This window comes from Plecotus auritus (assembly GCF_963455305.1).
Source record: "Plecotus auritus genome assembly, chromosome: 7".
Taxonomy (NCBI): domain Eukaryota; kingdom Metazoa; phylum Chordata; class Mammalia; order Chiroptera; family Vespertilionidae; genus Plecotus; species Plecotus auritus.
Genome location: NC_137774.1, coordinates 41483857 through 41498664, shown reverse-complemented (window position 1 = coordinate 41498664; position 14808 = coordinate 41483857). Strand labels below are relative to the sequence as shown.

At 55.5% G+C, this 14808-nt stretch overlaps 1 protein-coding gene across 3 annotated transcripts in view; it reads right to left on the bottom strand.

Moving 5' to 3' along the window:
- LOC308254507 (Na(+)/citrate cotransporter) overlaps nt 1-14545 on the bottom strand; it is a 49851-nt gene extending 35306 nt beyond the window's left edge. For all 3 annotated transcript variants that reach the window (XM_080680610.1, XM_080680608.1, XM_080680609.1), the window contains exons 1-6: nt 14382-14545; nt 9622-9750; nt 9206-9342; nt 6528-6715; nt 5369-5537; nt 3786-3908 (exon numbers count right to left, since the gene is read on the bottom strand). In XM_080680610.1, coding sequence (XP_080536736.1) covers nt 3786-3908; nt 5369-5537; nt 6528-6715; nt 9206-9342; nt 9622-9750; nt 14382-14483 — 848 coding nt within the window. In that variant the 5' untranslated portion in view covers nt 14484-14545. The remainder of the gene's footprint in view (nt 1-3785; nt 3909-5368; nt 5538-6527; nt 6716-9205; nt 9343-9621; nt 9751-14381) is intronic.
- Nucleotides 14546-14808: the final 263 nt, after the last annotated feature.

Here is a 14808-nt window from a genome sequence, read left to right as displayed (position 1 = left end):
CTGAACTTGGATATGTTCCTTAGGCGCCAGTGCCCTCTGCCCAACATGGCCTCCCAGGATGCCCTGCAGGACCTCCCCTAGGGGGTACTGGCATGATGAGGCAGGAAAGAGGAGGGATTCTTGGGAGAGGTATAGAGGGTACCTTAGCCTTAGGAAGGGGCTAACTGGGGCCACTGAGGCCCAGGATCCAGGCCCTGAGGGATTCTCTGAGGAATCCAGGCACATGCTCCAGTGCATCAACCTGAAGGTGGTGGGCCAGCCAAGAGGACTGTCCCTGGGTAGCCCTTCCCATAGGCGACCTTCCTGGGGCCCCAAGACAGACTTCATGGGAGGGCAGGGGGTAATGGAACTGGTGCCGAGATGCCCATTTCTGAAGCCAAGGCTGGATGTGACCTGCCTGTGGGGGCGATGTGATGAGGGTGCATGCCTACAGCACAGATCAAGGGAGGTCAGGACACAGGGGTGCCCAGGGGCTGGGAAAGGAGGAGGCAATGATGGGGTCTCCTATCAGCACAGCCTGTGGGGTCTCTGTGCTGGACCAGGGCCAAGGCTGGGTGTCCTGAGAGTCACCTGCCGGGGACAGCCCTTAGGTCGTCCAGCAGGGGGATGACTGCTGGTGTGGAGGGAGCCTCTTACCCCCTTGGCATGAGAGAGTCTGTTTGACCAAGAATCGACCTGCTGCCAAGTGTCATTCTTGAGGCTCCGGGTGGGCCAGAGGCTCCAGGTTTCCAGGACAAGGGCTGACTCATGCTCCCAGCTGCCCAGCCGATGTCTGATGCGGGGACAGTCCACATGAATATAGACTCTGGGGACTGCACTGCACGTGCAGTTGTCTAATACCTGGACCCCCACAACAGTGCAGGCAAGCCTTCAGAACCCTCTTATGCTGAGCAGTTTCACCCTCATCTCTGAGTTAACCCTGTCTGGTGATTGCTGCGCTGGCACAGTTTGCCTGGGGGAGCCCAGGAGGTGGGACGGGTACAAAGTGTCCTTCTACAGTGGGATGGCCTTCAGATGATGCGGGTGAACTGGTACAGCGCCAAGGAGAAGTGAAGGGACCCTTGAGTCCCGAGTGCCTATGCTGTGGCAGGGGTCCAGAAAGCCCTCATGCCTAATCCAGGGGTCGCCTGGTTAGGAAAGTTTGGTGTAAGGCAGCAGTAATATCCCACTAGTCCTGGGTAGTCCTGGGGTCGGGGGGAGGTTGGTAGCCCCCTTGGCTGGAAGTGGACAAGGAACTCACCCACAAACGCAAAAAGATAGTTTTCCTGGATTAGCCCAAAGGCAATGGCCTTCACATTGCTCTCCAGGGCCAACCAGATAAGAGAGTCAAGTGAAGGCCAGTAGAGATGGTTCCACAGCTGAGACAGGTGCTGCCTGTAGTGAGGTGGGCCAGGTGGCAAGGAGGCAGGGACCACCTGGTCCTGTGCATGGCAGGGTATGACCTGGGCTGTCCAGTCTCTCAGAGTGAGGATGGGAAGCTGTCTAAGCAAGGCTTCCGGTGAGCCACCCCTCCCCCCAAGTCTGGCTGGGGAGGCCCCTGAGCTGGAGTGGTATTTTGGGAAGGGGTAGGATGGGTGGCAGCCCTGAGCCCAACCACAGGCCGACTCAAGAAGTCTCCAGGCTCCCATGCCTGGCTGGGTGAGCTGCAGCTCAGGTCCTTGGCTGTGAGTCCCTAGGAGCCTGGTGTCCACCTCCAGAGGCTGGCGGTGTCCTTGAGGCCTTGGGCTAAGGGCAGCTCCCCTCTGCTTGCTCTGTCAGGGAACTTGGTAGGCCTCAGGCTTCCCCCCAGGCTGAGGAGAGGCCCAAACTGGTACCCAACACCTGGTTGGACCTAGGCTCAAGGCAGTCAAGGGCAGCAACCCTCAGCCTGCTCAAGAGGGGACTGTTAGGAACTGATTTGTGTTCCCCTAAATTCATATGTTGAAATCTTACCCCCCAATGCGGTAAGGAGGTGGGCCTTTGAAGGTAATTAGGGTTAGATGAGGATTGAGGGTGAATTTGTGCCTTTATTAGGAGGAAGCCCCAGAGCGCTCTTCCTCTCTCTCTATCTCTCTGTCTCTGTCTCCCAAGTGCAAGCCAGAAACAGGGTTCTCATGAGGAACCAAATCGGCTGGCTCCTTAATCTGGAACTTGCAGCCCCCAGAACTGTGCGAAATGAATGTCTGTGGTTCAACACCCAGTCTGTGGCATGTTGCTATGGCAGCCAGAACTGACAGACAGGGATGAAGGGATGTGGGCACAGGCTCTAGAGCCAAACTGCCTGTGTTCAAAGCTCAGTCCCACAGCTTCCAAGTTACACAGCCCTGAGCAGCCCTTTCCCCTCTCCGGGCCTCAGTTGCCTTACCTGTAAATTGGGAATAATAAGAGCACCTACCTCCCAGGTTGATGTGAAGATTAACTGATATATGTAGATTCATTAAAGTTGTGTTTGCGACTTAGTAAACACTCAGCAGATGTTGGTCATTATTATTCCTATGGCCCCATTAGAGGCAGGGACACCACCTGCAGCCTGCAACAGCTTTGGGGCACGTCTCCTGGGGCCCGCTGGTCCTGAAGCAGGTGTGAAAAGCAGGGCAAAGAGCTTCTCTCAAAGCCAGGCTGTGCCCCAAATGCCCATGGGAGCAGCTTCCCTCACACGTGAGGCCTGCACACAGGTGGCATATGAGGATGCCCGCTACTATTATGATGTCATTGCTATAACTACTTTGATTATATATAGAGATTTCTTTTAACTGCAGTTTCCAAACCAGTTCCTCCTTCAGAAGAAAACTTACAAAAATCCCCTTTTCTCCCGGTTAACTCCCTGGGTTTGGGGGCACTTTTGCCTCTCAGCTCTGAGATCTCCTCCTCCCTGTGGCCAGATAGCCCCTTGTCTTTGGCTCTAGATGCCTGTGATTTATGACACGGAGCACACAGCTCACAGCTAAGCACTTTCCATACTCCTGTGAGAGGGTCCCCTTAGCTCCATAGATAGATATGTGTCTTTTAAAACCACAACAGTGTTTTGGAGGTATTTGTCAGCCACACACCATGGTTTCTGTCCAAAGTCTGGCTGCTGTCAAGGTTGACTCTTGGTGAACTTGGGTTGGGGTGTACTGGGAAGAGGAAGGTAAACTTCCCAGAATGCGCACGCTGCTGGGAACGTGGCAGGTGTTCAGGAAGAGTCTGGACGTGGGCATGTGGTGTGCTGTGACCCGACCCAATGGACACATACAGCCAAGTGGGAGTTGGTCCAGAGTATCGATTTGCTTATGGGGACAAGATTCCCTTTAATTGCTTTGACTCACGTTGATGGCACTGTTTCTCCCTGGCCAGGAGCCAGGCTGGGGGCAGGGGACAGAGAGGACTTACCACAGGCCCCAAAGGAGCTCAGGCCAGGGGTCAGGGTTCAGGGGCAGTGCTGGAACATGGCTACAGGTACCGAGGGTCAAGGCCATGGGGTACCATACCCAGGAAAGCCCAGAGGAGCAGGCGAGTGATTCTTCCACAAAAGAATGGGGTGGGAGAAGTCAGGAAACGTGTCCCTAAGGAAGCAGCACTTGAACTGGCCCTGAAGCCTAAGTAGATTGAAAGGTGGGAAGATAGGGAATGGCATTCCAGAAAGAGGGAACAGCATGTGCAAAGGCACAGTGAGCAGCCCAAGGTGGCCAAAATGAGAGGGCAGACTAGCAGATGATGGGGCTGTTGAAATGGGGCCAGACAGGAAGAACTCTGTGGACTCGCCTATTGGTTCTTCTGCAAGGGCATGGCAGGTTAGAGTCTATTCTGGAAGCAGTTCTACTTACTTGAATCCCATAAAAATACACTGGAGCCAAAACCAGGCGAGGAGCAGCATGATCACCATGTTGGGGAAGGCAAATCCAAACCAGGAGGCGAAGTTCACGGTGTCTTTGCTATCAGGAAACAGTCTGGAGAGAGAAACACGGGTCCACACCTCTAGCAGATGCTGAGTCGCAGAGCAAGTAAGTCAGGCCGGGTGGGTACAGGATGACCAGTAGCTGGACCCTGAGATGTGGTCTGGAGCAGAGTCTCATCTTCCTGAGGTCCGGCCATCCATGCCCACCGCCTGGTATTACCCTAATCAGTTGGGGCCCCAGAACATAGCCATGCTAAATACAAGCCAGAGGGGTGACCAACTGACCCTCATGGGGGTCCAGACCGTGTTGAGAAGCTCATGAAAGTCACGGCCCTTCCCTCCAGAAAAACACAGCTTTGTACACATGTAATTTGGTCAATAGCATCAGGAGGTCCACAGATGCCCCAGAACCCTCACCCTGTGGGCTTCTACCAGGGATTCCCCCTTAGGAAAACAATCTCACAGGCCTCCCACGGTGGGACCAGACAGGGTTCTGGGGACTGACTGGAGGAGGGTCTCTTTCACTCCAGGCTCCGCCGCCCACCCCCCAGACTTGCTCACATCAGCCCAAGGGTGTCAAAGTAGACACAGAGCTTTCTGTACTCAGCAGGAACTCCTGGGAGAGCCTGAGGCTATCATTACAGAAAACATCACAGGATCAGAATAGTCTGCTTGTGGACCTCAAGAGTCTGCTTGGCCAGGCTCCAGGCCTGCCCTCCCACCTCCTAGCTGCCCTCCCACCCCCCCTGTCTTGTCTGCACAGGACGGGCACGTCATACTTCTCTCCTTCCCTGTGCTCACTGCGTCTGTACTTTCCTTCATGTATTTACATGACCTGCCTAGAACTCTCCAGGCATCCGCTACCTCAGCAGACCATGAGTATCCCACAGACAGAGCCCTGGTCTCCCCCCACTTCTGTGATTCCAGCCCCACCCAGCACAAGGCCAGCACACAACTGGGTCCTCGAGGACTGTGTCCCTTTGTGGCCAAGGAAAGTTCCAGACCACCACTGTGGTCTACCTGGGGCCTCACAAGGGCACAGGTTACCTCAAGGGCAATGAGAGGAACTCTAATGAATGAGCTGGTGAGTCAATGAGTGGCCTGACCCCTAATCTTTATTGCATCTCAAGATCCCCAATGTCATAGGGCCATTACCATTCACGACCAAGGTCGGTGAGCCAGTTTTGAGGAGAGCATCTATAGGGGTGTCTATTTTCTGCAAGTTGTAAACAAGGACCCAGCATCTAAAATAATGTTGTCTCTTCCCATGACTTTAGTTTAATCACAGGACCTGTCTGACTGAAAATACTGTGCCCAAGACAGAAAGTAGCCAGGCCTGGGGACTGTCATCAGCTCCTAACCTGAGGAGTCCTGAGCAGGTGCAGCAGAGGCTGATGGGGGCACAGCCTCCCGCGCCTGCCAGGCCCCAGCTCAGGAGATGGGAGAGGAGGCTGAGTGTATCCAACCCAGGGCCCAAGTCATTGTCCCCAGAAGGCATGGCCAGTGACTCACTCGTGCATCTGGCCCAAGAGCACCACGTTGGGTCCTGTCCCGGTCAGGGTGGCAGTGCCTCCGATGCTGGCCGCGTAGCACACGCACAGTGTCATGGCCTTGCACATGCTCTTCCTGTCACAATTCTCCTGCGGCCCCATAGCAGGGCCTTCAAAAATCACTTGGCTCCCTGTAGTGACACACCTCCGTAAGCAGAGCCAGCCCTGGGGGCTGCGGCTCAGCTCCAGCTCCTAGCTCTGCTGCTGACCTGAGGTGTGGATGTGCTAGCTCTGCAGGCTCCCTCATTCGGTCCTCTCAGCCCACAGCCCAACCGTGTGGTCTGGCCCTGTCTGCCTTCCTTGTCACTTCCCACCGCTTCCCCAGGCTCCTCCATGCCCAGGGCAAATGCAGCCACTTCAGACACACGCCCTTCTTCCCTGCTTCCTAGCCTATGCTCCAGCTGGTCCCTCCATCCAGGGGGGTGTCCAAATCCATCTTAGATGTCCGTGCCTCCTAGCAACCCTCCCCCTTATCTGAGCTCCTTTGGTGTCTGGCTTATGGCATCCCATGGCTTCCCCCAAGTTGGAGGAACTGTGTGAGGGGCCTCATTACCCCACCCCACCCATCCCAGCTCCTTGAGTCCGAAGTATGGGTGTGTCCACTTCATCTCAGCAGCCCCAGGACCTGCCCCAGGATCTGGCAATCAGGCCATCAGAATGGGCCCTGAGTTCCCTTGTGCTGGGCCCTGGGGATGGGGTACAAACAAGGCAGAGAATAAAACAGGCTCTCTCTGAGTTCCCTGAGCTGGGCGCCTGGCGGGAAGCAGCATGGGGCAACCATCCCAGAGAGCGGATGGGAGGTGTGAACTGTTCAGGGGAGGCCTCCCCAAGGATGAGTAGGAAGAGCAACAGCTGAGAGCCCCCCAGTGAGTGCTTAAAAGATGCTCACATGCATAATCACATGAACACCTATTGATTTCTGTGATTGGAAGGAACCAAGGGTTGAAACTTGCTATAAGCAATACTAATGAATTCAACTTTCCTGCAATAATTACATTACCAAAGGTTACAAAAGAAGCAGTTTCTAAGTATTTCTCTTTATATCTGTTTAAATGTGGGCTCCAGGAGTCAGGGAGGTTGCCCAAAGCTGGGGACCCAGCACACCCTGGCCAGGGGCTCACCTGGCAGCTCACTGGTCTTGCCCTTGTCCACCAGCTCCAGGGCCCCCAGGCCCGCCTCGCTGGCTGTGCTTGTGGCCTGCATCTGCTGCAGCACGGCCTCCACAATGGGTACCATCATGGCTGTGGTGGCTGTGTTGCTGATCCACATGGAGAGGAAGGCGGTGGCGCCCATGAAGCCCAGCATCAGCCTGCAGAGGAGGAGCAGGAAGGGAAGCAGAGAATCCCCACCACCACTGCCTCAAGCCCTCAGGGAGCAACAAGGGTTAGGTCCCCCTGCAGGGATGCCAGGGGTCAAGGCCAAGGTGCTGATGAAGTTCAAGACTGGGTAGTTCAGGAGAGGATTATGCTTTGAGTCCCGCCCTCCTTCCTGTCCTTCCTTCCTTCCTTCTGTTCTCCCTCCTATCTCTCTCCCACAGACATTACTCATGTCTACCCTGCTGGCTATCGGGTGGGGGAGGTGGCACCAAGAGGCCTTTCTCAGACCCAGTCGTGGTTCTGAGAAGCTCCTGTCCAGCAGGGGAAGCACAGGCATTCAGAGGGAGTCAACCCAGGGTGGAGGTTGGCCCTAGTGTGTCCTAAGGGTGTGCTGGAGAAGCCCTATGGGCAAGCAGCCCCAACGTCCCACTTCTATCTAGAAGATTCCCACCCACCCCAGACCCTGCTTCTCCTCTCATAACAGAGTTAGCCTTGAGGGTTAGGGTGAACCTGGGAAAGTGGAACCTCCCTCATGGCTGACCACCCACTGCCTCTCTCTGCACACACACCTTGTACTCCCTCCACTCTGCAATGGACCAGATCAAACAGTATTCCGAAAACACGTTCCCTTCATTTATAACACCTGTCCTTCCACCGCTGTCTCACCTCTGCCATCTGTCTAGGGCTAGGCCCTAGAGCATCCCTCATGGTTCTTCTAATCAAAGTCCCTCCTCTGTAGCCTTCTTCCCGGTGCCCACCAGACAGGGGTGCACACACCCTCCACCAGCCCCACCAACACTCATCAACGACTAAATTTGGAGGACCGGTGCCCATGTCTGCTTTTCCCTTTTTGGTGAGCAGAGAGGGGAAGGGCCTGATTCTTCTCCATGGCTTCCACACACCCCGCACAAGGCCAGGAACAAAAGGAGCTCAGGGAGGGCTGCATGGATGGAACAAAACTGTTCTCAGTCTCCATGCCCCTCTGCGGCCAGGCCTCTCCCCGGGGCCACTAATTCGCCTGGAGAAGGGATCTGGGTGCTGCACTGCACCAAAGTCCAAGCCGATGCCCATGCAGGCTGACTCCACAGACCCACAGAACACAGGCTTGGGTCCAGGCTGGAAGGAGGAGCAGAGTTTTCATGAATGAGGCTTTGACCTGATGCTTCAAGGCACCATGTAGTCATAAAGGTCTCCCAGGGCCAGGCAAGTGCCATGGAACTGGAAACCACGCTCAGAGGAGAAGCCCGGTGACAGGAAGGAGCAGAGAAGCTTGCGTGAACTTCCTGGATTTGGAACCAAAGTCCTTCAGCTCTCTCAGAATGAGGACCACCTGCTGGTGGAGGAAGGCTGGTCGCTCAAAGGATCCCGAGAGCAAGAATCCTGAGGCCACCGAGGTCTCACACTTCTAGAAAATATAATGGCTTTGATTTGACCCAGGAGACTAATCACTGGAGGGGATTTATACCACGTAGGGTAACAGAGACCAGAGAGTCGCAAAGCTTTCTGCTCAGAGAAGTCTGAGGTGCCAAGGGAGCCAGGCAGCAACTCCTGGGGGTGCACCAGGCTCTGTGTGTGTGGGGCCGCACAGTCCCTGACACATGGACATCTCCAGAGGGATTTGCTGTGAAGTCACCAACCGTTGCCTTCCCAGGGCTGAGCTGGGCACGCCATCATTTAGGGAGCACAATGCCTCAAAAGAAAGGTGCATCCTGGGGTCTCTACTAGAGATGAACTCAGGAGCCAAGGCCTCATTTCACAGCATTTAACCCCTCTCTGTCTCAAATGCCTCATCTATAGAACCTGAGTGGAGGAATAAAACCCAACTCTCAGAGTTGTGGTGAGAGGTAAGTGAGGAGATAAATGAGCTCCCAGAGTCATGCCTGGGTGCTGCAGATGCTCAGAACCAGGGGAATCTGATGATGTCAACTCCATGGGTTGGTTGGAAGCTGCCTGTGGTTGGAGGGGAGATCTTGGAGAGAGGAGAGAAGCTGAGGTTGTGAGTGACATGGGGAAGATGAGGTAAGAAGCTTCTCTACAGAGGCTAGCTTTGTGGGTGCGAGCTCTGGAAGGATGACCTTTCTGCTCCTCCTGAGTGGGGTGGTTGAACCACCCCTGGCTGCTTTCCCCACAAATGCCCTATCAGGCATGGCTGGATCCAGCCTCCACTCACCTCATTCCCTGTGGAACCCTGCAGCCGCTCCCCCAGGAAGTCCTCTTTACATGCAGGGGCCCTTGCTGACCAGTCTCCTCTGGATTCAGAGAACCCTTACCTCCTGCCACTCACCACAGGCCCCACCATTGCCCATGCATCTGGTGTCCTCAGCTAAGATTGTCACATACCCCACCCAGGGGTCCACCTGCCTGCCAAGTCCAGGTAAGCCCATGGGCAGCCCTTGCCAGTGAGTGACCTGGGCTGTGCCACAGCTCCTCCCAGCCCTGGGGCCCACAGGGAGCCCCGTGGCAAGAAGAGAAGGCGTACTTACTGTGCAGGCTTGGTCCCCACCCAGAGGAGTGTGCGCAGGGCGATCCTCTTGTGCAGGTTCCAGCGTTCCACGGCCACTGCCACGATGAGGCCTCCCAGGAACAGCATGTTAGTGTCCTTCATGTACTGAACACACACCTGGAAGGTGGTGGCATGGAGGCCCCATCAGGGCTGCCTCCTGGCCACACATTGCTTGGCCCAGGCCCACCCAAGTCCCCAGAGACAGGCGAGCAGACAAGATGCTGACGTGAGGGTCAGTTTGGAGTGGGATGCAGGGTCAAGTGGTATGTCTCCATGCCAAAAAGAATCCACAGGGAGCTTATCTGGTCCCCTGGGGCCTACGCTGCCCAGAGCGGGGCTCTGAGAAGGAGCCCAGGGGAGAAGCAGGAAGCCAGCAGGATCCCCTGGGTCGCTCACCTGCTTGGAGTCCAGAACCTTGAGGAGTGGGAAAAGCAAGGCAGGCAAGAGGGCAGTGACAGCCAGAGGGATGACTTCTGTGCACCAGTAAGTGGCCATGACGATGATGACGTAGGCACACCTGGCAAACTGAAGAGACAGCCCTGAGGCCTGGGCATGCTGCTGCCGCCCTCAGTCTCCCCACCTGTTGAAACGTGGGTAATAATACCCACCTCTTTAGGTGGCTTCATCTTTCAACACTTTTATTAGAATCACTAGAGGCCCGTTGCACGAAGAGATTCTTACAATAGGCCTTCCTTCCCTTGGCTTCCAGCACTGGTTTTCCTCCGGCACCCAGGACCCAGGCCTTCGCTTAGGCCAGAGTCTGCTTTCTTGGTCTCCGCTGCAGACTCAGGCCAGAGTCTGCAGTCTTGGTCTTCACTGTGGCCTGCGTGCCGCTCCTATAGATCCCTTCTCTCCCCCAATTCCCTCTCATAGCAGGCGTCCTGCCCCGCCCTGCCACTCTGCGCCTGGATCAGCTAGGCAGCCGCCATATTTGTCCTTCTAATTTGCATATTCCCTCCTGATTGGTTGGTGGACATAGCGGAGTGATGGTCAATTTGCATGTTTTTCTTTTATTAGTGTAGATTATTAACCATCCAGACTCTGCCCTCTCCCTCATTCCAACCCAGCCTACTACATCAACCCCAAGACCTGTAGCTTTTAGCCCTTTCTTCTCTGGCCTCTTCCTCTTCCTGCTTTCACCCCGTGCCACTGCCTTTGTTCAGGACACACTTCCTCCTGCCTAGATGGCTGATACCATCTTCAATTTGACCTTTCTGCTTATATCACTAGGCACAGAGGTTCCCTCTTTCTCGTTTGCAAATCTGATCATATCACCCCCTCTTTAAAAGCCCTTTTTGACTCCAGGACAAAACCCAAATGCCTTAGCATAACTTAGGAGACCCTCCACGAAGTAGCAGGTCCTGTACACCCCTCTAGCCCCATCTCCTTGCCCACTCACACCCCCAGTTCCAGCTACCCCAGGGCACTGGCAGTAACTGAGCCTCCTCTTACACCCCCCAGCCTGGTGGCAGTCTTTGTTTCTCCTTAGGCGCCTTCCCCACAGCCTGGGTCTGTGCGCTGCCTCTGTGTCTGCTCCCCCAGCCAGAGCAATTGGCACATGCAGCTGCCAATATTGATTCCTTAACTATCTCACCATCACCACCACCACCACCAGAGAACAGGAAGCACCTGAGACCAGAACCAGCGTTCGTGGATTCACTCTGTCCTCAGGCCTGACCCTGAGGAGACGCTCAGCAAATGCCCATTCAAGGAATGGACTAGCATAGTTCCAGCTATGGCAACGCTGCTGGAGAGATGCACCTGTACACTCTCACTGCTTAGCATCACCCTGAGAGCACGTGTTACGTGCACAGGATGTTGAGTGAAGACAGAAATTCTTTTTCTGGATTGTGTTAGCTGTCATAAAAAATAAACCTTTCTTCAGCACCCCACTAGAACCTCAGGACCCCTCGCCCTGTCTAGTGTGGGGTTTCTCAGCCTTTCCACTGTGGACATTTTGGGCTGGAAGATTCTTTGCTGAGGGGTGGGGTACCCTGTGCATTGTAAGACGTTCCACCGCGTGCCTGGCCTCCACACCACTAGCTGCCCTCAGTTTCCCCACCTGTTAAAACCACAGGAAGGTCAGCCACTCTGTATAATCATTCCAGGGAACATCACTCCTGCCAGCAGAACTAAAATCACAGCTCTCTCCAGTTGTGACATCACAAACGTCTCAGGCTTTGCTGATGCCCCTGCTTGGGAGGGTGCGGGCATCAATGGTGACTGCTCCACGGGCTCAAGGCAGGACCGAGGTGTGGGTAGGAGCCCAGACTCCACACCAGGCAGACCGACCAGTGCCCGCTGTCTGCCATTGTCTGGCTTTCAGCAGTCGCTCAACAGTGTCATTGAGAAAACACTCGTCTCACTCCCCAACCGGCCCCCTCCCTGCTTGTTCGTGTCCTCACCTGTAAACTGAGCAGTTAGGAGTACCCTTTTAACAGAAAGTGCTGGGTGAATTTTTATTATCTAAACTTTGACACAACCGGTGGCACCTGTAACCAATTTTCACAGCGCAGTTCCCGGAGGCGCCAAATATAACCAACGGAAAAGACAAGCTTAACTGGCCCCTCGCCTCCATCCTCTATCGGGGCCCAAAGATGCCCCATCGCAGAGGCGGACGTGACCCTCCTGGTCTAGAATGCTCCCGCAGGAGAGGCTGCGCAGGACGGGCTCCGTTAGACTGGTCTGAGGAGGGGCGGTCACCAGGCTAGTGAGATGGACTCTGCCCGAGAGAGGCGCCTGCTCGCTGGGGGTAAATAAGCTCAGAGCGCTTCCTGCAGCGGGAATGTGGCTGGAAAGGCGCTTAAATCCCAGACAAACATGGAGTGGGACTTAAAAGTCAGCAGCCAGCACAGTGCCTAGCACATAGTAGGGATCAACAAATACATGTTAAGTGCACAACTGAATAAACCCATGTGTAATTATTAACAAACTGACTCCCATGATATGTTGCCTAATGAAAAATGAATGTAGGTAAGAGAACATGCTGTGTGTGTGTGTGTGTGTGTGTGTGTGTGTGTGTGTGTGGAGAAAGAGAAAGAGAGCGAGGGAGAAAAGAGATGGAATGATTTCTAAAAAGATGGCCATCAGAATATTAATAAGTTATGGGATTTAAAGATATTTTCATTTTTACTTTGTACTTTACAGACTTGAAAAATATTTTTTACAATTTTAATAAAATCAATGATATGTTTAAATCAATGATATGTTTAAATAGACATATCATTGATTTTATTAAGAAGCTATTTTTAAAAGGAGGCTGGGGGCAAGAAAGGGCAGAAAAAGTGGAGCCAAGATGAAGCCAGGCAGGAGCAGGACGCCGGTTGGAGGAGAAGAAAAGAGGGGAGCCTGTGGGAGAGGCTGGGGCACGTGCCTTCTGATTCGCTGCCCCCTCAGACAGTGCCCCACAGGCTGCCAAGTGCTTGCTGGCTGTCCAGCCCCGCTGGCCCATGCCAGTGACTCTGGGTTTCCTTGCACAATGGTGTGGCAGTGGGGGCAGGGGCAGGGAGCTCTTTGGTGGTGACTAAAACAGAGGCACAAAGGGAGAGACACCAGGACAGGTCCAGGCCCTGGTCACCTGTCCCAGCGGGAGGGAACACCTGTCCCAGGAGAAGGTGGTCTTTGGAAGGACTTTCCCTCACTGATCCTCACTCCCAACGCAGGTTAATGACACTCATAGACACTCCGAGTTGAGGGTCCCAGCTCAGGACTTGTGGGGGGAGGCGGGAGAGGGGCGGGAGAGGGGAGGGAGAGGGAGGGAGAGGGAGGGAGGGGCCCTCAGTCACACTCTCCCAGAGCAGGAAGGTCAGCCAAGCTGTATAATCATACCAGGCAACAGCAGAACTAAAATCACAGCTCTCCTCCCCATGCGTGTTAACGGCCCCAAATCTCTTTCTACAGGGGAAATATGGCAGCTCACAGTTGGTATGACAACAGAAGAGCCATCCCAGTTTGTTGGGCCATCCCTGGCTCATCCAGGGCTGTGCTCAGTCCACTGGAGGGCTCCTCTCGGCCTCCCTTCCCCATCCTAGGAACCAGCAAAGCCAAACTACCTTGCCCATTCTACAGACAAGAATACCAAGGCCCGGAAAACTCAGAGGCTTCACAAAAATCACAAGGAACAGGGAATGAAGTCGGGTTCTCTTGCAGATTTGGCTTCCTGATACCCCAGTACACCCCCAGTCCTCCAGGACTGCTCCAGCGTATCCCCAAAAGAACTCCTCTGTTTCCCAAAGCTGCCTGGAGGGACAGGGGACCCCGGGGTTTCCTGTCTGGGCTGAGAGTGAAAGGGCTGGAAGAGGGAGTGAGGAAGGAGCAGCCAGCAGCCACAAAAGCCTTCAAAGGGCTCGGGTCTCTGCCAAACAGGCTCCACACAGCCCAGCGCAGCCTGGGCCAGGGCTCCCAACACGGCCCTCACCCTGTGGCCAAAGCCATTCATTCTCTGCCTCCCTCCCAGGAGCGCTAGGAGGCCAGGGCCTTCCCTGCTACCCTGAGTCCTGCCACCCAAGGCGTGAGCTCTGGGAACCTGACCGCCTCCTGCCTCAGCCACAGCAGGCAGCATGCAGAGCAGGCCCACCCTGACCTGCCTTTCAGCCCAGGAGGATTTTGACTCAGCCATGGCGTCCAGGAGATCCGAGATGGGAAGAAAAGTGGGCCATAGATAGGGAAACTGAGGCTCAAAATAGGGCCAGAGAGTGACAAAGACAGCACTCAGGATCCACTTAGGTGCCTGACTGATCTTGGAAGCCACTTACAGCTGGGAAGTCCCCTTCACTAAGGAGAGTGGAGAGAGAAGGAGGGAAAGGCCAGGCCAGGGCGCTCTAGGCACCAGAGGCACCAGGAGCCAGGGGAGGGGCGGGATCTCGGGAGATTGAGGCCAGGCTGAGCCTGTGGATGTTCTGTGTGGCGAGATCTGTGCTAACGGCTAGGTTCCGTGCTTGTTGGGACGGTTCTTGTGTCCTGGGATCCGTAAACCTCAAGGTTGGGGTGCCCCTTGAAATGCTTTACAGGACACCTCCCATCTGGCGCCCTGAGCTCCCAGGGCAGCTGTGCCCGCCTCGGAATCCCTGCGCTCCAGCTCGGTGCCCCCACGTTCTGACCCCGTCACTGGGACCGGTAGCCTGGAGTCCCCGGGGCTGCAGGGAGATGTAACTGACCTTGGTGGGCACCAGAATGATGAGTGGCAGCAGCAGTAGCGGGGTGACGAACAAGATCACGAAGGACTTGAACTTGGAGACATAGCTCAGTGTCGAAGCCATCGTGGGGGGAGAAGGCGGGAGAGGCAGGTTAGGCGGCCAGAGGCTCCGCGGACTTAAGAAGGGGCCACAGTCTCAGGGGCTGGTGGAGCGCCGGCAACTCCGCCCCCCACGGTGAGGCCTCTGCCAGGCTCCGGGGCGGGGCCACCCCGCGGGGTCGGTGGGACCCGCCTGCCCCCAACTCCGCCACCCCGCGGCGGCGGGAGGCGCCTGCGGACTCCCGAGCGTCGGACCCGCCCTCCAGGCACTCTCCAAGCCTTGCCTGCGCTGCCCTGGGTGGACAGAGGCGCGCCCCAGGGCTGCCAAGCGCGATGTGATCGGTCATTTA